Source organism: Elephantulus edwardii, unplaced genomic scaffold (assembly GCF_000299155.1).
Source record: "Elephantulus edwardii isolate Elephantulus edwardi_28Jun2011 unplaced genomic scaffold, EleEdw1.0 scaffold00289, whole genome shotgun sequence".
Taxonomy (NCBI): domain Eukaryota; kingdom Metazoa; phylum Chordata; class Mammalia; order Macroscelidea; family Macroscelididae; genus Elephantulus; species Elephantulus edwardii.
The window spans coordinates 2,378,266-2,404,362 of record NW_006400039.1 but is presented as its reverse complement, the minus strand read 5'-3'; the positions used below and the strand labels follow the sequence as shown (position 1 = coordinate 2,404,362).

The 26,097-nt window shown below is 54.3% G+C and overlaps 4 protein-coding genes across 4 annotated transcripts in view; 3 read left to right on the top strand and 1 right to left on the bottom strand.

The window, feature by feature from the left end:
- Positions 1–5,366, top strand: part of LOC102863476 — a 6,269-nt gene extending 903 nt beyond the window's left edge. The window contains exons 3-8 of the mRNA XM_006900672.1: positions 20–555; positions 877–936; positions 1,679–1,785; positions 2,822–2,962; positions 4,959–5,139; positions 5,223–5,366. Coding sequence (XP_006900734.1) covers positions 20–555; positions 877–936; positions 1,679–1,785; positions 2,822–2,962; positions 4,959–5,139; positions 5,223–5,366 — 1,169 coding nt within the window. The remainder of the gene's footprint in view (positions 1–19; positions 556–876; positions 937–1,678; positions 1,786–2,821; positions 2,963–4,958; positions 5,140–5,222) is intronic.
- A 2,293-nt stretch (positions 5,367–7,659) lies between these two features.
- Positions 7,660–14,282, top strand: DPH7 (diphthamide biosynthesis 7). Its single transcript, XM_006900671.1, has 10 exons — positions 7,660–7,890; positions 8,775–8,908; positions 9,275–9,362; positions 10,900–10,994; positions 11,353–11,525; positions 13,135–13,207; positions 13,276–13,341; positions 13,423–13,595; positions 13,803–14,114; positions 14,209–14,282. Exons 1-10 carry the CDS (start codon positions 7,660–7,662, stop codon positions 14,280–14,282), a joined length of 1,419 nt encoding a protein of 472 aa, XP_006900733.1.
- A 738-nt stretch (positions 14,283–15,020) lies between these two features.
- On the bottom strand, positions 15,021–15,428 carry MRPL41 (mitochondrial ribosomal protein L41). Its single transcript, XM_006900617.1, has one exon. The coding sequence runs from the start codon at positions 15,426–15,428 to the stop codon at positions 15,021–15,023; it is 408 nt and encodes a 135-aa protein (XP_006900679.1).
- Positions 15,429–17,189: 1,761 nt separating this feature from the next.
- Positions 17,190–26,097, top strand: part of PNPLA7 (patatin-like phospholipase domain containing 7) — a 53,319-nt gene continuing 44,411 nt past the window's right edge. The window contains exons 1-8 of the mRNA XM_006900670.1: positions 17,190–17,219; positions 18,594–18,668; positions 18,792–18,873; positions 19,278–19,360; positions 20,109–20,200; positions 20,352–20,492; positions 20,583–20,742; positions 21,859–21,939. Of these exons, the coding sequence (XP_006900732.1) occupies positions 17,190–17,219; positions 18,594–18,668; positions 18,792–18,873; positions 19,278–19,360; positions 20,109–20,200; positions 20,352–20,492; positions 20,583–20,742; positions 21,859–21,939 (744 nt within the window). The remainder of the gene's footprint in view (positions 17,220–18,593; positions 18,669–18,791; positions 18,874–19,277; positions 19,361–20,108; positions 20,201–20,351; positions 20,493–20,582; positions 20,743–21,858; positions 21,940–26,097) is intronic.

The following is a 26,097-nucleotide window of genomic DNA, read 5'->3' as shown; positions in this document are numbered from 1 at the left end:
CCCACTGCGCCTCTCTGAGCACCGGGCGGCCGCCGCCCCGGGCTCACCCCTCTGAGCCGGGCCAGTGCGCGCTGGTCTCAGGTCGGGGTGGAGGCCGCGGCCGGCCTGGCCTCGCTTGTGCACAGCGAGGGGCTTCCGCGCTCCGGCCGCGTCCACCTGCGAGCCCTCCCAGGTGGCTCGGGCGAGCGTGGGCCTAGTTGGTGTCGGGCTGCACCTGCGGCGCCCGAGTGGGGCCGGATCCTCGTGTCCAGCGGGCCCGCGTGGACCGCCAGCAGTGTGTGGCCAGCCCAGCGGGGCGCAGGCGGCCAGCGGCCAGCTGAGGGTGTCCAGCCTGGGCTCCTCAACGCAGGGTCCCGAGGCGGCGGGACTCGGGCTGCCTCGTTGGCCGGCCGGCCCCTTGTCCAGCGTTTGCTGTTGGGGTCTGGCCACCCGGCTGTTGGCCGGAGCTGCCGGCTGCCAGGAGACGCTCCTGGTGGGAGAGGGGACCCAGCGGCGTGTGGGCATTTCCAGGTTCTTGGGCCCCGGGCTTTCTGGCCTTCTAACGCCGTCGTGAATGTGGGACAGTGAAAGCTATGGAGAGCCGTTTTGCTGCCACCTGTGTGCCCAGGAGCTTAGTAAGCGGCTGGAGCCTCTTGGCTGCTCGGCCCCTGGGAGTGGGTAGGTCCTAGGAGCTGTCTCTGCTGTGAGTTGGGTGAAGCCTGATGTGGGCCAGCCTGCAGTGGCTCTAAGGTTGTCTGTGGTCCTGCCTAGGTCTGACTCTTCAACGCGTTAGCTGCAGGATCTGGTGGGCTCTGCTGTGGGGCCTGTGGCAGGTTGTAATGTCAGCGTGCGGTCGCCTGGACCAGGAACCTAACTGATATATTTGCTCTCTTCCAGACCAAGTACACGCTGATTGATGAGCAGGACATCCCACTGGTGGAGAGCTACTCCTTTGAGGTGAGGGTGCAGGGTGCTGCATCTCTGGAACATGCAGTGGGCCACTGCTTCTAACTCTGGTGTCAGCAGAGTGAAGGTCATCATCATCAACTCCACATGACCACATGCAGCTCCCGCCAGCCAGTGATCCAGGCCTCTCTATATGTCTGATCTGGTTATCAGTTCTCTTCTGAAAATCTAAACTTGCTAAAGTTCCCGAGACTTTCCAAACTCCCTCTTTGGTCCTCCTGTCTCAGTCTCTCTCTGCTGCTCTGGGCAGTGCTGTGGGCTCCTCATTTTTCGCCCATCATCCTGCTCTCAGACTTCTGCACGCCTTGAGGGCAGGGATGTCTTTTTTTTTTTTTAACTTTTAGTAAATTTTTTTTTCTTCATTTTTTGTTTTATTTCATTATTTTTTGTGTGTACCATCAAATCAGATCTGACTGGTACAGGAGGAGATTGTTCCTCCTTCTCCAGCAGAGCATCTGATGGATTCGAACCGTGTTCCTCTGAGATTGCAGTGCAGCTTCTTGCCACTAGGCCACCAGAGCTCACCAAGGGATGTCTTGAACCATGCTCTGTTCACAGTGCTTTGCATAGTCATTGGCCTGTTTGCTGTGGTATAAAAGCATAGTGGCCAGGTGGAGGCCTTGGGGCTGGCTGTGGCCCAAACAACTTGTGTGTTGCACCTTCTTTTCCCAGGAGGAGTAAGTGTGCCTAAGAACCAGAAGTGATCTAACTGTTCTCTCCCGTTCCTCCTCAGGCCCGCATGGAAGTAGATGCTGATGGAAATGGTGCCAAGATATTTGCATATGCCTTTGACAAGAACCGAGGTCGGGGCTCAGGAAGGCTGCTACATGAGCTGCTGTGGTGGGTACTTCAGGGGCATTGTGGCTGTCAGTCCAGTGGCTGTCCTTGTCCCTCCCCTCCAGCCTCATGGGCCAGGCAGGCATGACATTTGCCACTTCTGAGCATCTTTCTCTGTCGCAAGTTGGAGTGAGTGTACACACCTTGCGGGGTATAGCCCAAGGCTCCCCGTTCCCAGGAACTCACTGTGTGGCTTGGAATTGGAGCAGGTGTAGCCTCTGCTGAGGGGGTGCAGTGGACCATTCTGTACTTGGTCTCTGCAGTCTGATTCTTAATTCCATTAGGTGGATGGCCTTTTTTCTTTGCTTCATCTGGCCCAGCCCTGCCCTGGCATACCCCCTGATGGGATGGGAAGGCCAGTTCAGATCCTTTAGCTGGGTTTCATTCTGGTGGGATGTTACAATTAGCCAAGAATATCTGTGAGGTAAATTCACATGTTGGAGTATTATTTGCTCTAAAAAAGAAACTTGATGCAGGGAGCTCTTTGGTGGTTTAGTGGGTGTGAAGTTGTACTGCCAATCCAAAGGCTCATGGTTTAAATCTACTAGCTGCTCTGCAGAATAAATATAGGCAGTCTCCCTTTGTGCGATATACAGCCTCTGAAAACCCACTGTTGCCTCAGCTGTGAGTTGGTTCCAATTCAATGGCAATGAATTTAGGTTTCTTTTTTTAAGCCTCAGCACTTGCTACAATGTGGCTGAACTTTGAGAAGCTATGCAGAGAGTATCAAGTCAGTCTTGGGAGGAGAGAGGGCATCTTGTCTGCAGCCTCACTAGAATAGGTGGCAGACCAGAACTTGTGAGTGATTGCAAAGAGAGGATAGAATGAACTTTAGAGTATCTGCAGTTTGGTCAAGATCCTAAGAAGTTCAGAGCCTGGTGATGGGGCTGTGCCTCATGGGGAATGTGGTCCACATCTTTCGTGAGTTAGGTGTGCAGAAATAGTGGAAGGGAAAGCGCTCTAGTAGAGGTGTGTTTAGCGAGCACAGAAAAACGTATTTGGGGGTCTTGGGGCTCCTTTTGAGACTCTCTGTCCTTAGGGAGCGGCACAGGGGTGGTGTGGCGCCCGGCTTCCAGGTGGTGCATCTCAACGCTGTGACAGTGGATAACCGACTGGACAACCTGCAGCTGGTGCCCTTAGGCTGGCGCCCAAAGGCCGAGGAGCTGTCCAGCAAGCAGAGGTGGGTGCTGTGAAGCCTTACCCTCAAGGACCTGGTACCGAGCCATTTTCTGCTGTCTGTTGGGGAAGGGATGTCAGTGACCATTGCCAGGAGCTTCCTGTGAGCTTGTGCTAAGTGAGGGCACCTGGCTGCACTCCTCTAGGACTGGTGAGACCCGGGTCTCTTGGACTCCACCTGCTGTATCCTGGGAGCTGCCTGTGCGACTGTGCGACTCTCTGGGGCTGGGGCTTTGTTTTCAGCAGCAGCTACAAAGCTGTGCCTGGTACAGCCCACTCCGCCTTGGAGTGCCCCCAGACCACAGGTGCAGGGACTTCCTGGCACAGCCTACCCCACCTTGAAGGGCCCCCAGACTCCAAGTGCAAGGACTGCCTGGCACAACCCCCTTGTAGGGTCCTCAGACCCTCCAGATGCAGGGGCTCTGTAAAGCACAGCCCTTCTCAGATCCTCGAACGCCATAAGGATCCTGTAGAGCTCTGGGAAGGGATATTGACCTGCCAGGGCCCAAATTAGGGTGACCCTAACCTGCCATCGTCTGCTGCTCTTGGTGGGCCATGAGTCTTCATGCATGTGCCTGACCTTGAAAGAAGCCTTTCCTGTTTCTGGAGAACTGATCCTTGGAAGGACTGCAGCCAATGCTGTGGGCCCTCTGGTCCCTGTCCTGTGGCTGGGGACAGTCACCCCCTCGGTGCAGCCTGTCACACTGGCAAACCACCAGTGCTACCCTATTCTGTGAGGATCCTGCTTCGCCCTGGGCTTTGGGTGGGTTAAGGTGGGGCCCGGCCCTCCTCAATTCCTGCTTTTGTTGCCTGGTCCTAATAGCGCTTGACCTGAAAGCCCACTCACACAGCTCTTGAGTAGAGTTGCCTCAGTCAAGGGAAGTGTGTGTGCTGTTTAGCTGCAGGTGACCTGAGCTGAATTGGGTATGGCAGAAGCAGGCCATGGGCATTACCTGCTCTTACGACTGAAGCATGGAGTGCTGCCCCTCACTGCCAGTGGTCTTGGTGGGCCCAGAGGCAGAGGTTATGGGCCTTGTGCATGCTGACAGATCTTGAGACAACTTTGGCTTTACCATCTTGAGTCAGTTGGGGGTCTCATCACAGGACGTGGGTACGTGTCTGCCCACTTGTTAGCTCTGGACACTCCCAAGAGGCCTAGGATGCCCCCTCTCAGATGTGCAGTGACCTGGCTATCTCAGGAGTCAATGTTGGGTCTTAAGACCTTGGCTGCAAAAGTGCAGATAGGCCTGTAGGCTCCCACATCCCAGGGGCCTCAACACTCAGCTCGCTTAAGTGCCTCGTTTCAGTCCCTTAGGGTGGCAGCTTAATCAGCTCATCTGTCCCAGCCTCCATGGTCCTTGCACACTGTGCCATCAACTAGCACTGGTCACCTTGCAGCCTGTTCTGTTCTGGGCCCCTCACTATGCCCCTCTGTAGGGCCCCACTCCATAGTCCTCTGCAGTCCTGTGTCCCATGCCCCTTTGCAGCTCCCCCCACGCCCGCTGCAGCGCCCCCACACCCCCTACAGCTCACTCCACACTCCTCTGTATACTTACCCCCCCCCCGTGAACAGCCCTCTGTCCCCCCACACACCCTTCTGTGCCCCTCATCCCATTTTCCTGTCCTCTTATTTCTCTCAGTAGCCCCCTCCTGCCTCCACACCATCGTATACAGGGCAGCTCAAACCCAAGGGGCCATGGTGCCATCAGGGTGGGGCTGGGAGGCCAGCAGCCTATTGGGCCACATGCCACTGGCCAGGATGGCTGCTCCTCATCAGCTTACACTGCGTTCTTGTTCCACTTGCCACCTGCCTGGTATTTGGGGGCACCCCCCTATATGCCTGCCTGTCCCAGGATAGCCCTGTGAGCAAGGGGGCCGGTCCTTGTTCTGGATCCACTTACAGGGCCTCTGTAAGCAGACTGATGCCACTAGGGACTGATGCTGGAAGGGTGGGCACGGTCAGCTTTGGGTCTGGTGCTAGAGGGGTCTCTTCCTTGCAGGGAGCAGAGCTTATACTGGCTAGCAATCCAGCAGCTCCCCACAGACCCTATCGAGGAGCAGTTCCCTGTCCTGAATGTCACCCGGTACTACAATGCCAATGGGGATGTGGTGGAGGAGGAGGACAATTCTTGCACCTACTACGAGTGTCACTACCCTCCCTGCACCATGATCGAGAAGCAGGTATGTCTTCAGATTGGCCTGAGGAGGCTCGGGAGTGGGGTGTGGCCTCTGCCCGGCTGTGACCACCTCACTATGTCCTGCAGCTCCGGGAGTTCAACATCTGTGGGCGGTGCCAGGTGGCACGCTACTGTGGCTCACAGTGCCAGCAGAAGGACTGGCCCGCCCACAAGAAGCACTGCCGTGAGAAGAAGCGCCCCTGCCCGCATGAGCTGGGCCCCGAGCGGTGACCGGCCCACTGGCATGGTGGACACACTGGCGTGGAGCCTGGTAATGCTGTGTAGCTGGTGATGCAGCCGCGCCCATGGAGACCTGCTCGGCTGGGCCCGTGTTTGGCCTCTAGTGCTGCCCTCACAGGGCCAGCGAGGACCGCCAGGACGTTCATTATTTATATGTTAATATGTTTGTAAACTCCTGTACAGTTTTTTGGGGGGGGAGGCAGTGGGAGGGTTAGAAGTCACACTTGGAGTTGTTTGCTGTGATGGACCCCAGTGCCCGAAGCCAGCAGCAAGCAGAGGGAGGAGCCTGCATGGGAGTCTGTTTACAAGCCAAGTAAAGGGCGAGTCACTGAGTCTCGGCCCTGACTGCTGTCCTCCGCACCCCAAGCTGTCAAAGCTTCATTGAGGGTTGTATGGGGAGGGGGCGGCGGCCTGAGTGTCTCATGTCTTGCGGAGCAGGGTCCTTAATTGCGGATGGTTGTGCAGGTGATTGCTGGCGGTTAGTGGACAAGGAGCATTCTAGACCACAACACTTGCATAGTTTCACCTTGATTTTCAGCTGGGAACCTGTTTACTGATTTGCCGAGGCACTTGCCGTGACAGGGCCCTGCACTGCCCATCCAGGAGATGGGAGCCTGGCTGCTTTGACTGCCTGGACTGTCCATGTAGATCCTGTCCCTAGGCCTTGTCCTGTCCTTCGCCTGTGTCCTGCTTGTGTCTGAGCTGGGCCGCCCCTGGGCAGTGTGTCCTAGAGGTGAGGCCTGGAAGAATTAGCAGCACTGCACACCCACACAGTTCTGTCCTTTGCTACCAGAATCTTCAGGTGGGGATCAGGAACGTTTCTAGCTAGGTGGGCTGTTCTGCGCTGAGATGACTGGAGTCCCCAAGAAAGGGTTGAGGCCATGCTGAGTCCCTGTCATGCCCCAGAGTGTGTCCTCTAAACTATTACTGGCCTGTGGGAGCTGTGGTCTCTGCCCCTCACTGTTGGGGAACTCACAGATCTAACTGGCAGGAGAGTGTGGCCAGGCCATCCCCTCAAACCCTGTGGGAGTCAGGAGGGCCTTGTTGTTGGTTCTGCCTTCAACACTGTGTGCCAGGGAGTCCTGGTCAGCTACATTGCTGTAGGTGGCCATCCCACACCTCTGGCGCTTGGCTTCCTCTCCCTCTCTCTGGGTCCTTGTGGCCCCAGGTCAGGCCCTTGTGTCTTTGGTCTGCTGGGCATGTGGACTCTGTCCAGCGTTTGGGCAGCTGAGGCAGTTCAGGGTTAGTTGTAACCTGCCCTATTGGTTTCTTGACCAGCCTTGCTGTGTGTGGAGCCCTGTCCTCAGGTGTCCAGATGAGGCCTCCCCACACTTGTCTGTCAAGTATATTCCCCTTTGGATGGGCATCAGCTGCACTCCAGGTCAGAGATTGGGTAGTCTTGCATAGGTCCTCTGATACACACTCAGCCCACTTTTAGGCGGTGCCATTGTTGGAGCTGTGACATGGTGACCCCAGTGAACAGATCTGAAGGTGCTCCACCCCAGACCTCACGATCTGTCATGCTCGAGGGCAGTCACTCAGTCCAACTTGTTGGAGATCTTCCTATCTTTTTACTGAGCTTCCTTTTTCAGCATGATGTCCTTTTATAAGGATTGGGCCGTTTTGCCAATGTGCCCAATGTGTATGAAATGAAGTTTGACCGTCCTTGCCTCTTAGGAATACCAGTAGATGTCCATTTGGCAGGCTGTGATCGATTCAGTACTGTTGTCTGGCACCACAATTCAAAGCCATTGGTTTTTCTGTCATTTTTATTCATTGTTAAACTTTAAGATGCAGTTGAAAATATGGCTTGGACTTTAGCCTTTAAATTGACAACGTTCTTGAGCACTTTGGAGGGGTCCCTGACAGCACCTTTCCCCAGGGCAGTACAGCCTTTGGGTGTTTATTTCACCTGGGCTCCCCGACCTTGCTTCGGGGCTCAGACCCTTCTGGAAGCTCACCTGCATCATAGGTGGGCTCAGTGCCGGCACATTTTGCCGCGCGGCAGGCAGCCTAACACAAACTGCGCAGGAGGTGGGACTCGCCCGGGCCCTGCCAAACCTGGAGGACCCCCACCGTCCCCTCCATGCTTGAGGGTGTGGAGCCGAGAGTGACAGGTGGGAGGTGGTGCTACAGCTGGCGGCAGGTCCCTCCTCTCGGAAGCTGGTCGGAAGTCCCGCCTGCGCCCCGGAAGGAATCGGGAAACTAGAGGAAGTGGCTGGAGTGGGCTTTCTTGCGCCTCTCGCCGCCGGTGGTTCCCATCCTGGTCCGCCCGCTCTCCGTCATGGCTGCACCCCGGCCACGCTGCCCCGGGCATGCCGCCTCGTTTGGTTGCCAGGTCGTTGATTCGGCAGCCGAAAGCTCTGGGCACAACCAGCTACTGCAGACAGTGGACACCGGATTCACCGCGGACTCAGTGGAGTGGTGCCCGCTGGACGGCCGCAGACACCTGCTTGCGTGCGGCACCTACCAGCTGCGGAAGCCGGAAGAGAGCAAGGTGTGGGGTCCACACGAGGTGGGGTATTCCTCTGGAGCGCCTCGTGCTGGAACCTTGGGGTCCCCTGCAGTGGGGGGGTGGATCCTCTGACCCAGCACCAAGCCTCGGGGCACCACGGAACTGCCCCTGTCGCGCGTCGGGGGCGTCTGCAGGGAGTAGGCGGTTCGCTCTTGTGCCCGGTGCTCTCCCAGTGACCATGCCATAGTCAGGGTCTTCTTGGGAACCTGCCCCCGAAGCACGTTGATGCTGCCCACCCGGCCTCTGCTGGAGGCTGGAAGAGGAAAGGTTCTGTTGGTGAAGCAAGGCCAGAGGTGAATGTTGCTAGAACTGAGCTCAGGAGCAGGGCTATCCTGAGGGCTAAAATCCAAGTCTGCTGCACAGAGAGCGGGTGCCCTCAGAGGTGTACCACAGCCCTTTCAGGGCTTATAAAGCTCAAAGCTGGGGACTCTTGAGTGGACACAGGTCACAGGCTGAAAGCAAGATCCTCCCAGGCAGACCGAGGACTGTGACCACAAGGCTTCTTGTTGGCAGGTTTAGAAGCAACATTCAGTGCTGAGGGTGGTAGAGCTTGTCCACTCATTGCGGGTATGTCAGTAGAGCACTGTCCACCAGGAAGTCAGGACCTCTGCCTCCAGGTCACACTCTGCCCAGCTGGATTCTTGCCAAGCCTTTGCTTTTCCTCAATTCTTCGGTTTGTCAGCATCTACTGGGGAGACCTGGAGGCATTTGGGCTGCTAACCTGAAGGCTGGTAGTTAAATCTACCAGCTGATTTTCTGAAGAAGGATGAGGCAGTTTCTTCCTGTTGAGATACACAACTTTAGAAACCAGTAGCTCACTCTGAGTTGGAATCAAAGACAGTGGACTCATAGGAGTAATCAGAATGTATCTTTTATCCTTGAAGCATGGTGTGGACTTGGATGGGAAGTCTCCACTTCGCCTTGGCCGTGTCTACCTGTACAGCCTCAGTGAGGACCTTGCTTCTCCCCTGGTTGAAGTCCAGAGAAGGGACATGGCTGCGATCCTGGACATGAAATGGTGGGAATTTGGTAAAAACTGCCCTTGCTTTGCCACCTGCCATTAGGATTTAGCTGTTCACCCCAGCACAGAACTGAATAGAGGGGGACACACCTGTGCCTAGGCTCTTTTCCTCACTGGTTGGGCTTGGGGTAGTTCGGTCTTGGGGGGGGGGCGGGGGGAAATCCCCTTGTTGGCAGTCTCCAGGCCCTAGAGTCAGGGTCAGTCTGTGAAGCAGTGGCCATATCTGGCTTCACAAGCTGAGCAACCCGTTTGGGAACAGATTTGTAGATTTAACCAGTGTTGGGGCTAAAATTTCAGGATAAATTGCTGTGATGTTGTGCCCAGGCACATCTTGTCTTGTGACCAGTACCAGTTTCTTTGCAGGTGCCATGTTCCAGTGGCCGGCCACACCCTCTTGGGCCTGGCAGATGCTAGTGGATCCATACAGCTGCTCCATTTGGTGGGCTCTGAGGTCTGTGACTGGGCTAGAGTCTGTGACTGGTGGGAGGCATGCACAGAAGCTGTGCTGGGAATGTTTTCTAGTAGTTTTTTTATAGTGGTGAATTTCATCCTAAAATATTCTGAGGCAGCATGGAGTATATTCCAAATGCCTTTGGGTTCAGCATCTCATAGCAACGATGGCCATGGAAGTCCTGCCTGGCAGGGCAGCCTGAGTGGGTGATGTCTGCTGTGAACACAGTAGACCTGTGGGCTTTTCTGAAATGTCTGTTAGGGATCCTGTACCAGGAGACTGTAAAGTGGCTAAATCCAATTCTTGGGAATATGTTGGAAGACTGCCCCTCAACCCCACCAGTGCCTAAAATGTCTCTGAAACATGAGTCTTGAGCCCTTGCAGTACACAGTGTCACGTGGCTGGACAAGAGTCAGTAGGATCAGCACCGTTGTCCTCCCAGAGGTTGGTTTTCGTAACTGAGGCGTTTAAAAACAGACAAAAGGTGCATCTGGGGCAGGCCTTCAAGCTTCTCTTGGGCCTTTGCTGTACGTTTCAGTTCTCTGCTGCTGCTCTGTATTTTTAGGGGGAAACTTTGAGAAACATGGAAAAAAACCCAAAACTCCAACAACTGAGAAATAGTCTTAGAGGAATGGAAAAAAGTGACGTTCTCTCTTGATAGATGGTGCCATCTTGTTGTGGGCAGACATTCTTCACTTTGTCCTCGGAAGGTGGCCAGGAGGGAGAGGCTGTCCAGGGAAGCTCCACCGCTCTGGGCCAGTGTTCTGAGTCAGGTGACAGTCCTGGAAGTAAAGGGCAGTGTGTGCCTTTTGTCACACTTGAGATCTTACATGGAAGTGGAAGCCTTCTAGGAGCCCCCTCAGATGGGACAGCCAGCTAAGCTGTGGTCTTCTTCATACTCAGAGACTCTCTAAAACTGGATCAACAGATCTCAAGACAGCAGACCCCAGACCATGGCTTGGTAGGAGCAGGGAGAGCTGATGGTACAGCTGCTGGGAGTCTGTACCAGTGCATCTGGCCCTGGCACGTCCTGTCTCACACATACCGAAACATGCATGTCTTAGGAAAGAACAGTAGCATCTAATCAGATACAGAGAACTCCTGCCATTTTATCTACAGGGAGACACTAATGCTGCCAGCCAGGAGAAGCTAGGTTCCTCAGAGGCCCAGCAGCATGAGCCAGCTGTCCACCCCACCGCATGGACCATTACCCCGTCCCGTGGAGGTCAGGAAGATGGACCAGCTCGCCGTCCCTTTCCCCCTGCATAGACCACTACCTCATCCTGTGGTCCAGCGTGGACCAGCTGTCATTGCCTGGAGGCTCAAATGTGAACCTGTGCTTTCCTGGCAGGCAGGCAGGGGTGGGAGGTGTCAAATGTGTACCACCAGTGGTCCTCAGAGCCCGTCTGGCCTCAGCAGTGCTGGCAAGTGGCTGCCAAGGTCAGGTATGAGATAGGCCTACATGTGTGCTTGTGGATTTTACTCACTGGGAGTCGCCGCTTGTGTGGGAGGTGTCCTGACTCCTCTTTCTTCCCAGAAGAGCGTCTACTCACTGCAGCCCTTCTGCAGCCTCACCCTGGAGGAGCAGAGCCTGGCCTTGTCCCTGGACTGGTCCAGTAGGAAGAGTACAAGGTAGAGGGGAGGTGGAGATGGGGGAGGCATCTCTGAGCATCCACTCTCATTTTCAGGCCAGAGATAGTGAAGGTTGTCCCAAGTAAATCTTGTATGTTCCCCTACTTGGGAGTATTGCTGTCAGGCCTGAGCGAAGAGGGAGATATTCTAGCTGTCCATATTGATGATGTTTTCCTTAGAGAAATTGCTATTTTATGTCTTTGCCAGATGCCCAGGCAAGTCTTTTAAGGGTCCATGTGTTCCTGGACATAATTCATCAGACCCTCTGCCATGTCTTGAGGGTGTGGTATCTTGGGTAGGGACCGAAAAGTGGTTAAGAGTTTGGGGCTGAGGTTTCCCATTGCCTCTTCATGTCTAGGGCCAGCGGCCAGCCTGTGAACATCATTTGCAGTGATTCTCGGGGTCAACTCCATCTGCTGGCAGTGGGCGAGGCCGAGCCAGGGCTGCAGGCACTGGGCACCTGGCAGGCCCACCAGTTCGAGGCCTGGGTTGCAGCTTTTGACTGCTGGCACACGGAGACTGTATACTCAGGTGGGCAATGTTCGGTGCTGGCACCCTGGGGCCTTGGTGGAGCAGCATGCCCGGCGTGGAGTCTAGGGAGACCCCTTGTTGAGCTTGTGTTCTGGACCTTCCCATCAGTGGCCAGTGCACTGTTAGCCTTCTCCTTTCCCTCTGATTTTGGTGAAATAACTTTCTTGAGAAATTATTTTAATGTACATTTGACACCAAAGGCTTGGCTTCTTTGTTGTTCTTCTTCCTTGTTGAGTACCATTTAATTGGATCTGACTGGAACAGGAAATAGCCCCTCTTTCTCCACCATAGCATTGGGATTGCAGCGCAGCTTCTTGCCACTAAGTCACCAGAGCTCCCTGGCTTATTAGTATTTTTAATGCTAAGGTTTTGGGGTTCCCCCCCCCCTTTGTCTTCTTTATTCTATCAGGTTCCGTTTTCCTGAGGTAAGTGATAATATACTTTTGCTAATTTTTGCCTAAAGGACACTTTACTCTAGGTGGTTTTAGCAAGTGGCACCCTGGTGGCAGGGCCTACTATGTATGCTAACCAAAAAGCCAGAGTCTCCATTGATTCAAATTCACCAGTGGCTCCAAGGGAGAAAAATGGGAAGTTCCCTCCCATTAAGAGCTTATCGTTTACAGTGGAGGGTTGCTGAGTCAGAATCCATTCAGTGACAGCAGGTTGGGTTTTAGCTTTTCCTAACTTTCTAGTGTTATTTTTTCTTGCATTATGTCTAATATTGTCCCACGCCTGGGATTAGAAAGTTGTGATAGGTGGACAGTGGATGGGAAGGTGGTGAACCGGGTGATGATGGGATGGAGGAATGGAAGCGGACAGCGGTGGAGGAGGATGGAGGGTGAATGAACAGTTGGCAGCAATGGTGGGCTGACTGGCGTGGATGGGAGGGGGATGGAGAATGGATGGAGGGGGTAAGAGGAATGGCAGATGGATGCTGGGGGGCAGGGTTCAAGGAGGGTAGAGCAGGAAGGGTAGAATGGAGGACAGGTGGATGAGATGGGGGATGGATGGTGGGGGATGGGGACGGACGGTAGGACTGGGGTGGGTGAGGGGACAGTGACTTGGGGGGTGGATGGGAGATACACGAGGGGGATGGAAATGGATGGTGGGGGGATGGATGGAGAGGGAATGAGGGACAGAGGTGGATGGAGGAGTAGCCATGCTTTTCTCTTTTGTTCTCCCTCCCTGTGGGCCCACATCTTTGATGGCTTCCTCTTCTCCCTTCAGAATGCCACTTCCCCCCTAAGTCTTGGGTTTCTCTTTCCTATCCTTTCATGTTCCTCAAACAAGCACAAAAGTCCTTTTCACTGTCAAGCTACACAGGGTGTTTCCCTTTAAGATACACAGGGTATGCTGAAATATCTGGAACCATGTCCTGAGGCAGCACTGGGCACAGTACCTCTGTTCCTGGAGCCAGGCTGACTGCCCGCGGCCTAGGATGGCCGGACTTTCCACCGGCACCTCTGCCTGGCAGGCCTCTCTTGGGCACAGCAGCTGTGGTTAGGGGTGTTTTAGTGCTTTCCTGCTGGGAGGCAGACTGAAGATACCCAGCTACCCAAGGGGACCCCCTAAAAATGCTGGCATTGTTGATGGGCTGTTGTCTGCGCAGGTGGCGATGATGGGCTCCTGAAAGGCTGGGACATTAGGACGCAGTGCCGCTCGCCTCTGTTCACCAGTGAGAGGTAAGTGAGGGCCAGTGGGGCGGCAACCCTCGGCCTGGGCCTCACTGACAGTGTACCCCCACCCCCAGGCACTCCATGGGCGTGTGCAGCATCCAGAGCAGCCCCCACCATGAGCACATCCTGGCCACAGGAAGGTGAGGCAGGGCATCTGGTCCTAGAGAGGGTGGCAGGCCCCCAGGGTTGTGCTGCCCTGATGGGGTCTGTGGCTGTTCTAGCTATGATGAGCACATTCTGCTGTGGGACACACGTCTGATGACACGCCCGTTGGCTGACACCCCTGTGCAGGGCGGTGTGTGGCGTCTCAAGTGGCACCCTCTGCACCCCCACCTGCTGCTGGCAGCCTGCATGCACGGTGGCTTCAGGGTCCTCAACTGCCAGAAGGTGACAGGTGAGTGGGGCCACCCAGGCAGGGCTGCTGCCCAACAGGACCTCTGGCTGGCTTTGTGTGCTGCATCTCAGGAGTCCCTGGCCACAAAGGCCTGCTGTGATCGCTGGCCCAGGGAGACATGGCTGCGTGTGGCTGGGTCGGGGGGTGGGCTATTGCTGGGCAGGGAGGAGCTCTGGTGAACATGTCCCTGTGTCTTCCGTTATTTAGAGGAGCAGCAGGACACTTGCACAATCATGGTGTCCCATACAAAACAGAACTCACTGACATATGGTGCCGACTGGTCCTGCCTATCCCCCTCGGTGTCCTTCCACCATGATGTGAATGCCACGTCCACAGATGCTGTGCACAGCCTCAAGTTCCCTGACACATCAGCGACCACCCCTTCAGATCGTGGGGGAGACAGAGACACGGTGGGGCTCACCCCACAAACCAAGTCCCTGCTAGTGGTAGGGGCCAAGTGCCACAACTGTGACCCCACCCTGTACAGGGAAGACACAGACACCAGCCTTCTTGCCACATGTGAGTTTTATGACCACGCGCTTCACCTCTGGAGGTGGGATGTCAGCTCAACTAGGGGAGCTGACTGACCTCTCATGCTCCTCCCCAAATAAAGGCCCTTTCCACAATGCACTTCAGTGTCGTGCCTTGTCCCCACGTCAGCTCATCAGGAGGGCCCTCACCATCTGAGCGTCTTCCGCAGTGGGGCTCCTGAGGTGGGTAGAAGTGGCTGCCAGAAGGGGTGTCCTTGTCCTGGCCTGCTAGACCCTGGCCCCAAAGGGAACAGTTTCCCGCGTGGATGGCAACACTGTCTTTTACCATCACACAGGTCACTCCAAGCAGACCATACACAGGGTCACTTCCAGGGTCTTGGCTCCCCAGGCCCTGGGCAGACAGTACACTTAGCCACCTCAGGGCACCATAGCTGTGAAACAATACAAACAGTGCAGATGAACCACACTTCTTCACTGTGGCCCTGAAAACCAAGGAGATCTCCAAGTCCAGGCCCAGTAATGACTGTGGAGCACAGGCCACTGGCAGATGGGACTGAGCAAAGCTTGCAGTCAGTGGGGCTGTAGTGGACAGCAGCAAAGGGACCTGTGTTCTCGAGTCACGTGCGTGTGCCAGCCTGCAGAGCAGAACCTTTCTGCAGGGGCTGCGGGTTGACTGGTGGAGAAATTCTTGTGTGGGCAGCTTCCTGTGCTCCCCCAGGAGCTGCCAAGTCTACCCTCTTTTGGAAAACAGTGACTTGTAATTCTCTCATGTGAGAATTCTCTTCTCTAAACCCTTTGTTTGCTAAGCAACACACCGCACACGGCTGCAGGAGTGCACATCTATTTCTACTTTAAAGATCTTTAATGTAACGAGTGAGGGAAGTGCCGCCCCCGCTCCGCTGGGCAATGATCACGCCCTGCAGCCTTCTTTCTTCTATCTCGGGAAATTCTTGGGGTACAGCTGGAAAAGCTTGCCTTCCTGTGTCGGCTCAAAGCCGTACTTTTCCAGGTTGTCGGGATCAAAGGTCCCTGCTTTAAAATCCTTCTCAACAGCAGGGGCGACCGCCTGTACAAAGAGCTGCTTGGCCGTCAGAGGGCTCTCTGTGCCCTCTGGGGTGCGGTAGTTTACGTAGGGCTTGAGTTTGAAGCCGGTCAGATCGGGGACCACGAACTCGGGGACCATCTCCTTAATTACCACGAACCTGCGGCCGGGCGCGTGCACGCCGGTGACCTTGGCGCCCCGGCTCTTGTAGAACGTGCGTGGGCCGCGTTTGCTGGTCCATTTGCTCATCCTGTCCGCTCCCCGGACCAGCCCGCGGGTCACTCCGGTTAGGAAGCCCATGCTGCCGCCTGTGGACGAGACCAGGTCAAACGTCCGGCAAATCAGCAGTCTGAGTGTCTTGGCGGCGGCACTCGGCCCGGAAACTCCGCCATCGTGGTCTCCTCCCCTCGCCCCCCACCAAAAGGTCAGGGCCGCCCTCCGCCCTCCCACCCCCTACAGCCTGGTCGGGCTGCGTCCCCAGGAACTCGGGGCTCGAGTGGCCCTCGCCCCAGGGGTTGTGCTTACCTCCTCGGCCCTGCGGGAAGCCGATCCAGCGACCCCCGAGCCAACGGCGCTCCACTTCCGGCCGCGCGGCCCACGCTGCAGCATCCGTATCTCCGATTGGCTGTTGCCGCTGCCAATGTGCTACCGTTGCTGACTCGGCCAATAGGACGGGAGATCCGGGTCAAGGGGCGGTACCGGCGCTGACAGGTGAGACATGGGGCGTAGGGCTAGTTGCCACGCTTTGGCCCCTTCTGGCCCCACCGTGGGTTCCCAGATCTTAGTTCCCTGGCTCTTCAGTTCCCGCTGGACACTAGATGCCTGGCGATTGCTGCTCCAGTCATCCCGGCAGGGTTGACTGTGACCCCGCCTCTGACCTCATGGCCCTTCTGCGGGTTCAGCGGGATCTGGTTGTGGCTTGCTGCCTTCCTGAGTACTGACTCCCACTCTCCTGCCCCGAGAACCTGCTTCGCAGATACCAAGATCCTTCTCCCTAGTGCCCTGTCCACAGCGTCTTGATTCCCCCAAGGTCCTGCCTCCCTAGGTTCTTCTCTCGTGAACGCTAGGGTCCTTCCACCCTGTGACTTGACCCCTCAAATACTTCTTTCTGTGTGGTTATCTCCAAGGTCCTTTGCTCCAATATTCTGGGCCCCCGTGGCCTGACCTGTAGTGTCTTGACCGCTCCCCCAAGATCCTGACTCCACAAGGCCGAGTGACTTGACCTCAAAAGTATCTGACTCAAAAAAAAAGTATCTGACTCCCAAGGTCCTGACTCTCAGTGTCCTGACCGCCCAGTGTTTGCCGTCCCAGTGCCCTACCCCCAATGTCCTTTCCACCAGTGGCCTGTCCCCTAGTGTCCTCTACCCCAGTGTCCTGTCTGTCAGTATCCTGATCCCCAGTGTCCTGTCTCTAGTATCCTGACCCCTAGTGTCCTGTCCCCCAGTGTCATCTCTCCAAGTGTCCTGCCTTATGTGATTCTGGCCTGTAGGACCTTCCCCCAGGATCCTGTCCACTGGTGACCCCAGCCGATCAGGAGATCAAGCTTAGAGCTGAGGGCACGGCATGGACAGCAAGGGTGTGGCCCAAGCCTGGGCAGGGAGGGTGCACATAATCACCAGCATGACCCCCAGGTGGTCCAGACCCCTGCTGCTATCCCAAGCCTGGCCAGAGCTCTCCCCAAGAGACCAGTGATGCTGAGAGTGGAGAGGGTGGGCTGTGTGGTCATTTGGGGTGGCCACCCATTCCTCCTTTGTCAGTGGCACATCATGACACAGGTAGAATCGGGTCACACTGGTCAGGACAGCAGACAAGAGCCTTTGCCATCACAGCTGCCCACTGACCTGCAGGTCCAGCATCCCTTGGCGGATGCTCATCTAACCTGCACCTTACCCACTGTGGGCTGTGCCCATTGGGTAGCATGACTGGGCTGTTTGCAGAGGGGACAAATACTCTTCAGATTGTCTTTCAGCAAAAACTGAATGTGACAACAAGGACTCAGGACCTGCTGGCAGCGACCCCTCCCACAGCTGGTCAATCCGATGGTCAACATTGGGTGTAGCCATGGAGGACACCATCCATGCATGCCCTGAGGTAGGTAAGTGGGGACCCTCTGGGCAGAAGTCCTGCTCTGCCCAGGCAGTGCTTCTGGAGCGCCTTGTCAAAGCTGAGGCACTTTATGAACCCCTGGCTCCTCATTGCTTATGCCCACGTGGCCACTGGACATGGGAGGCCTGCGTTCTCCTGCAGGCCCCTCCCTGTGCCCTTTTCTGTCAGACAGCTCAGATGAGTGGGAGCAAGAGTGACCCCACACGCCCTGCTCGTCTGGTCTTTCCCAGCTTGCCCCTGTTGGGTGTGGCCATGATGTGCTTCTCCAGGTAGACTGGTAGGTCCTGGGCACTGGAAAAGGAACAGTGTGTGTACCAGGTGAGCCCTCGAGGCTGGCAGAGATGACCTAGGAGGTCTGCCACAACAACTTTTACACAGGCTCACACTGGGTGGATGGGACATCCACACTGCTGCCCACATGCTTTCTGTCCCACGGGCTCTGCTGGGCTCAGGTTCTGTTCTCTGGAGGGAGGGAAGCTGCTGACCTCTTACTAGAGTCTCCCAGAAGGACCCACAAATGCCCTGTCTGTTCAGCCAGGCACCGGGGAGGCTGTTTTGGCAGTGGAGGCAGCAAGGTACTGGGTGCTCTCAGGGAGCTTGGCTCTTCTATCTTGGGAACTAGAGCTTCCCCACCTGCCCACTGTTGGGAGCGTGGGACTTGGCACACAGCCCCTCTGGTGCCTGTGTGGGTGGTGTGTGAGCTGCTGTTTGTGCCCCTGTCATCCCATGCTCAATGGTCAGGCTGCTTGTATAGCCCTGGGGTCCCAAAGGTCCCCTGCCTAGGTGTCTTGTGCATCTGATCTTAAGTGGGAGGGGGCTGCTTCAGGCAACTCTCAGTGTGTGGGCTCAGCAACCTCCACACGACATTCTTCCTAGGTGTCTTGGAGTCACAGACTCCTTTCCTGCTGCCCCATGTGTTCTTACTGCCTCTGAGCTGGGTCACAGAGATGGCACCAGAGTGGTTGAGGTCAGCAGAGGCACAGTAGTGGGCTGGCAGATGCCACCAGGGTGGGCCATCAAGACAGCCTTCATGGGACTCAGTGACGGGCATCATTTTCCATCACTTCTCCCAGTCAGGGTTGAGGTGGTTGCAGGGTCAAGGAGGGTCTGAGCTCTGCTGGTGGAGAGGGATGGATGGGCAACCTTGGGAGGGAGATCAGGACTGGAAGTCTGAGCCTTCAGGTCTGAAGGCCAGCTCCACCCACCCTTAGAGGTGTGTGGCACCACTTGTCACCAACTGGTGACATTAACTCTAGTGTTAGCCTTGGCCAGTAAAATCCTGACTTACCTGGTGCTCACCCCACCCTGCCTGGTCTTCCCTCATTCTCCCTTTACTCTTCCTCTCCTGCTCTCTTACAGGGGACCTTCTGTCTGGATTCCGCCCTGCACTCCTGGGGCCTGTACCTCATGGCAGAGTGGGCACAGTCAACTATGGTGAGCCCTGGGGCGTGGAGACTGAATGGTGGTCCTGCTGCACCCTTGCCCTCCTCCTGGGGGTGTATGGGCATTCCCTGCTGTGTCTGGCTGACCTGTGCTCAACCGTGACCTCTGGCACAGCTCATCGGGCTCGTGATGGGAGCCACTCTGGTCCTTCTTGGCTGCATCATCTTCCTCGCATACCGAAGGGTGACTGGGTCTCGTGAGTGTCTCAGAATGCCTCTGTCTTGTGTGGTGGAGGAAGGCTTGGGGCCACTGTCTGGTGATGATATTCATTCCTGGGGTCTGCTGGCCTATCCTGGAAAGCAGTGTCTCCCTGGCTCAGGGTGATGCACTAGGGAGGAGGACCAGAGCTGATGTGTGTTTGAGGCCTGGAAGTGCCCTTGGAATCAGGTGCTGTGCTAGGAGCCAGGTCCCCTTGGAGCAGGGTCCTTTCAGAGTTGGGTGCTGTGCTTGGAGCAGGGTCCTCTCAGTGCTGCGTCTTGTCCATTAACAGCCTAGCCCTCATGAGGGGAGGAGGTCTGAGTGGCATCAGGTGGTCTACTGTGGCTTGAATGCTGACCGAGGCCTGAATGGACTCTGTTCAGGCTTGGCACTCTCTTTCAGGGGAGCTGCAGCCCACCACCCCACAGTATAGGTTTCGCAAGAGGGACAAGGTGATGTTCTATGGCCGAAAGATCATGAGGAAGGTAACCAGCTGAGGGGGCGGCTCAGAGAGGGTTCCAGATGTACCAGCACATGGTGACTGATGAACCTGTCTATTCTTCAGTTTATAGACCCAAGCTGGCCCTTCAGGGGTGGGTGCTACGAGCTGGTAACTGCATGCTCCTAGGAGCCCCTGCTTCTGACATGAGAGAGGGTCCTGATGGGCCTATCAGCTGAGCAGTGGGCAAGAAGGGTCCTCATCCCCCTGAGTCCTGCCTCTGACAGAACAGAGACTGGGGTCTCTACCAGATTAGGGATGAGCTGTGGCAGAGGGCAGGCTTTTGCTGGAGTCTTGCTGACCTTGAGTCAGTAGATGTAGGTTGGGTCTGAGAAGAGAGGCAGAAGCCTCTGGCCAGGCTTTCTTCTGTCCCCCTCTCTAGATGCAGGAGGCCATGCTGCTGAGAGCAACCTGGCATGCTGCTCAGGGCATGTGAGTTATCAGAGACCACTTTACCTCATGCTGTTTCCAGATCAGTTTCTTGTACTTTCTGGGAGCAGGAGAGGATGAACAATCTCCCCTGATGCAGTCTCCTGCCTCTGAAACCTGCTAGGAGTCAGCTGTGGGTCAGCCTGATTTGGTGGCATACACGGTAACAGTTTCTGGAAGAGCCTTAGCTGTCAGGGAGGAAGGCTGGAGCCCTTGTGGACAGCTGTGCTGGCCCCAGGGCTGTGCATTTCTTGCTCTTGACAGTTTGGGTCCGGCAGTCTTCCTGGTACCCCTCTGTCCTGCAGGTGACCACTCTTCCCAGCACACTTGTGGGGAGCAGTGCTGCACCCCGACAGCGAATGAGGAAGCGGACCAAGGTGTTGTCCCTGGCCAGAAGGTACTGGACCTTTCCCTCCAGACCCACAGCTGCCCCCCATGAGGGCGCCGCCTCAGGATTGCACCCAGGTGGGCGGCCTCGGGGCAGGAATAGCACAGAGCCACGGCTCGGGCCCTTTGCAGCCCTCAGTACCAATGCCGTTTCTTTGGAGGATCCTGCGTTTCAAGAAGGACTACCCTGCGCTGCAGCCCAAGGAGCCCCCACCGTCCCTGCTGGAGGCTGACCTCACCGCCTCTGACCTCAAGAACTCGCACCTGCCCTCAGAGGTCCTGTACATGCTGAAGAATGTCCGGTGAGGAGCAGACAGGCATGGCACACAGCTGGAGGTGGGCTGCCCTTCCCCTGCCTCGCTGGAGAGTGTCGATGGCTTGTGTTCTTCCAGGGTCCTGGGCCATTTTGAGAAGCCACTGTTTCTGGAGCTCTGCAAGCACATGGTGTTTGTGCAGCTGCGCCAGGGCGAGTATGCATTCCAGCCGGGGCAACCAGATGATAGCGTGTACGTGGTGCAGGATGGGCGGCTGGAGGTCTGCATCCAGGACCCGGTGAGACTTCTGCAGAGACGGATGCACATGCTCTGGGGGCTGGAGCGGGTGATTTTCCAGAGAGGCCAGTCTTGACCCGCTCTTCAGCGTGTTCCTTCGGGAATATTCTAACACAGCTGTCTAAGAGACTGCATGCCATCCTTCCCTTTTCTGCACAGATGTGCAGGGTAGCCTCGAGTCGAAGGGCTCGTGGTGGTGTGTGTGGTTTTATTTCCGCTTTTTTGCTATGTAATAAATTTTAGCACCCTCACACATACCCTTCCACAGGGTCTGCCAGGTCACCTGAGCCCTCCCTTCAGGTTGTGCCAATAATGACCTTAGTTCTAAAAAGAGAACTTGGGAGGCATCTCCAGGAAGTTGTGTCTCTCTCTTAGGTGACCTCAGCCACAGCTGGTAGGGGGCCAGTGTCCAGGTCTTCTGGGCATGCTGCTTCCCAGAGTGGTTGTGACCACCTGTCACTGGTCTTCAGTGATCTTTGGCTTACTGCTGTGGCATTTGTGTCCACCCTTGTCCTGGGAAAGGTCACAGAAAGGAGCTTTGTGGGTAGAGTTTTGATCATCACCTTTTGACTCAGTAGCAGGGAGCTTGGTGGAGTTAGCCAGCAGAGGCCCCTGTCCAGGAGGAATGCAGAAACCATGAGTCTGGGGGACTTGAGACCAGCTGGGTCCCGAAACTGGCACCACCTCTTGGCCTTGTACATGCATCTCACCCATGCATAGCACCTGGGACATTCCCACACAGAGCTCTCTTGAGGAACATCTGGCAGAAGTCTCCAAACCAGGACAGAGATGTGTCTCTGGATCTGGTAGAAGGCTGTAGAAACACTGTTACTTATGCTGGTAACAGAACTGGTGCAAAGCCAGAACTTTAATCCGAGTTCTCCTGACCAAGGGCCCACTGTGGGCTGGACTCTGGCTGGTGGTTGGGTCTGTCGGTGCCTGTGGTTCACCCTGGTGCCTTCTCTAGCACCCCTCGGGTGCCTCAGCTCCTGTTAGGTGGGTGAGGTCCCCTCAGAGCTGTCCCTGGCGATGGTCAGCTGGAAGGCTTTGCTGTCTAGGGTGCCTGGGTTGATCTTGGGCAGGTGAACAGATGGCACCTTCTGTTATCCAAGCACAGGACTCCGCTGAGGTGGTGGTCAAGGAGGTCCTAGCAGGAGACAGTGTCCACAGCCTCCTCAGCATCCTGGACATTATCACTGTGAGTACTGCCGGGCCCTGTATCCAACCCCCAGACCTCTGGGCTCTTTGTGCCTGAGTGGCAGGTCCCTTATGGTGACCCAGTCAGGCTTCTTTCAGCAACAGAAGTTGAGAAGGGTATGCAGGGGCAACCTGGGCAACCTGGACAGTCCAGAAGAGCTGGGTGTAAGCAGCCTGGTAAATGGTTCTTTTCAAGCTGGGTAATGCATGCACCTGGGAAAAGATGAGGGTGGCATCATGGAAAACACTGAATTGGGGCTGGAGAAGAGCTGCTCCCAGCGGCCACGTGCTGTGTGGGCGGGGGCTGTGAGGGGCTGTCCCCACCAAGGAGTGACCCTCCTCAGCGAGAGGATACCTGACAGGACTAGTCTTCCTGAAAGACATTGTTTCTGCCTAAAGTAACACTTAAAATTTAAATTATTATGAAAATAATGCAGGCAAACTCCTAGTGTCTTATCCCCTAGTGTCCTCTGTCCCAGTGTCATCACCCACCCAAGGGGAACCACCGTCAATTCTGCTGGTGCCTTTGAGCAACATCTTCACCTTTAGGGGGTCCTCTGAAGGTTTTCCATTCTGGGACAGAAAGCTCAGCTCACCTTGCCTTGCCTCTCCCCTTCCCTCCCATCCTCCCCTCCCCTGTTCCCTCCCCTTCTCTCTTCTCCCAAGTCCCCTCTCCCCTCCTGTCCCCTTCCCTCCCTTGTACCCTCCTTTGTCCCCTCCCTTGTCCTGCTCCCCTCCCTTGCCTCTCCCTTTCCCTCTCCACATCCTTCCCCTCCCTTCGCCTGTCCCCTCTCCTCCCCTCTCTCCTCTCCCCTGTCCCCCTCCTTCCCCTCTCCTCCCCCCTCTCCCCTGTCCCCTCTCCTCCTCTCTCCTGTTCCCTCCCCCTCCATGTTTCCTCCCCTCTCCTACCTTGTCTTTCCTATCCCTCCCACTCCCCTTCTCTCCCTCCTCTGCTTCTCCTGTCCCCTCTTTCCTCCTCCCCTCCCCTGTCCTCTTCTCTCTCCCCTCGGCTCCTTTTTCCCTTCCCCTGCCCTCCCCCTTCTCTGTTTCCCCCCTTCCATTTTCTCTTTTTTTAAAATTAATATTTTAACTAAATTTCACACATAACTTGGATTTCAATTCATTCATTGTTGCACATTTTCCTCTCTACCCCTTCAGTTCACTTTTCTCTTTAAAAAGATTATTTCATTGTTGCAGTTTCCTTCCTCCATCCCACCCCATTTGCTGTGCACCTGCATCCCCTCTCTTGCTTCTCCTCTCTCCTCCCCTCCCCGTGCCTCTCCTGTCCCCTCCTTTCCCTTATCCCCTCCCCTTTTCTCCTCTCCCCTGCCTCCTCTGTCAGAGTTGGACACATCCAATATTCTGTGCTGGCTATTTTTCCATGTAGAGTTCTGACTCAGAGCTCACCTTTCTCTCACCCTTGCTTGACCTCCCCAGGACTGCCATCCCCTCTCACCCCAGCATCTCCTGCCTGCTGTCTTTGGGGCCTTTTGCCTCTGGTTTCCTCTTTCTTGGTCTGCTTGCTGGGTAAGCAGATCCTCTGCCAGCTTCCTGAGAAAGGGTCCAAAGGAGATTGATTTTTTTAAAACCTTAAAAAATTTAGAATTATCTTTAAGAAAATAAGTCTCAAATCAATGATCTAAACATTTATTAAAAGTCTCTAATACCAGCAGCCAGGAAATTAAAAGACAAATTGCATTGGGAAAGTCTACGGTCAGAGAAGTCTCTGACAGGACTAAGGTCTCTTCAAAGTACTGAAGAGCAACAATGTCAGTCTGGAGAATAAGGTGCGCCTGATACAGGCCATGGTCTTTTCAATTACTTGCTATGCATCAGAGAGCTGGACAGTGACTAGGGATGATAGAAGGAGAGTTGATACCTTTGAGCTGTAGAAGAGTATTGAATATACCATGAATATACCATGAACTGCTAGGAGAACAAACAAGTTCATCCTGGAGAGGATGAAGCCAGGCTGCTCCTTGGAGGCAAGGATTCTGAAGCTTCGTCTGACAAACTTTAGGCGTGTTGCAAGGCAGGATCAGTCCTTGGAGAGCGATGTCATGCTTGGGAGGGTGGAGAGACAGCACAAGAGAGAAAGACCCTTGATAAGATGGATTGATTCAGTCACTGGGTATTGGGGATAGATGTCTTGGAGACAGTAAGATTAGCAAGTGATAGAGCAGGGTTTAGGGCTGTTGTACATAGGGTCACTGTGAGTCACAGGTAACATGATGGCACATAACAACAACAACAATTGTCTTTTTAGCGAAGGTTTACAGTGCTGGTTATTGTGTGCCATGCAGCCGGAGCTGACCCAGAGCTGACGCTCCAGTGGGTCTTCAGAGGCAGTAAATTGCACCAGAGGAAATGACCCACCTTTCCCACAGTGCAGCTGGCAGATTTGAACTGCGTGCCTTTGCGTTGGCAGCACCGTTCCTTGTCCACAAGGCCACTCGAGTAGCTTTGGTTTTCATTTAGTGTCTGTTCCACAAGCTCTGCAGTGTGGGAACACTGCCTCATTTAAGGCTCTGTTGGTTCTGTTTCTACTGTGACAGTTCCATCCCTACATTCTCATCTTTGCTTTAGAGGAACTACTGACCACTCTGTAGGTCTTATAGATGATTTTTTAAAAATAATTTTTGTTTTGACTTAAATGAGAGTTTACAGAAGGGTCAGGTTTTCATTCATTCATTGCACGTTTTCTTCCCCTCTTCCTTCTCCCTCCCCCAGTCCACTTTGCAGTTCTCCTCTTCTTCCAGATTGTTGTCATACAAATAATGCCTAATTGTACATTTCTTTCAGACAGTTCTTTCCCTCTTCTTTTCCAATGGAGTGCTCATTATCTATCCACTCTTTTCTCGTTCTCTCCCCAACACCCTCATATCTGTCCCATTTTGTAACAGCAGTATTATGCAGTATTTGTCCTTTTGTGACCAAGATATTTCATTCACCATGTCTTCAAGGTTCCCTCATGTTGTGTAATGTCTTATAAGTTGATTGTTTTTCATTGCTGCATGGTATTCCATCATGTGACTATACCATAGTTTTTTGATCCATTGATAGGCACTTGAGTTGCTTCCATTGCTTTGTTATTGTGAATAATGCAGAAATAAACATGGATATCCGTAAATCTGTTTGAGTCATGGCTCTGGTTTCTTTAGGGTATAGTCCCACTAGTGGAATTGCTGGTCAAATGCTATTTCTCATTCCGATTTTTTGAGAAAGTGCCAGACTACTTTCCATATGCCTGTACTATTTTACATTTCCATCAGCACAGTGAATAAGAGTTGTAGTCTTTCCACACCTTGCCAGAATTTGTTGTTTGCTGGCCTGTTGAACTTTGCTATTGTTACTAGGGTGAAGATATTTCATAGTTATTTTTTACGTGATGCTTTTAAAAAGAACACAGTGTTTATGGATATTTATGAACCAAAATATGACTTTGGGTCTATCCCACCCGAATTTTAGAACCATCTCAGGAACAGGTTGAGGCCTTGAACACTAGTAAGTGAAGACCAGATGAGTTGTGGGAGGATATCAAGGGTATCATCCATGAAGAGTGCAAACGTTCATTACAAAGACAGAAGAGGAAGAAAAGACCAAAATGGATGTCAGAAGAAACTCTGAATATTGCACTGGAACACAGAGAAGCCAAAGCACAAGGAAGAATTTAAGATACTAAAGAGCTAAACAGAAGACTTCAAAAGGCAGCATGGAATGAAAAAAATAAAATATTACAATGAAATGTGCATGGAGCTAGAGTCGGAAAATCAAATGGCCGAACTCACTCAGCATTTCTTAAGCTCAAGGAACTGAAGAACAAATTCAAAACTCAAGTTGCTATAATCAAGGATGCTTTAGGCAGAATATTAAGTGTTCCAGAAAGTATTAAAAGAAGATGGAAAGAATATACTGAGTCACTGTATCGAAAGGAATTGGCAGACACAGAAGAATTTCATGAAACAACTTATGAGCAAGAGCCTATGGTGGGGAATGGCAAAGGACACACTGACAAAGAAGATTAATCAGAACTGGCTTTGACAAGCACTGTGGCATTTGGATAAGAACAAACTGGGAGGAGGGTAGAGAGAATAGTGCAACAATGAATGAATGGAAACCCAAAATCTCTGTAAATGTTTATGAAAATTAATAAAATATA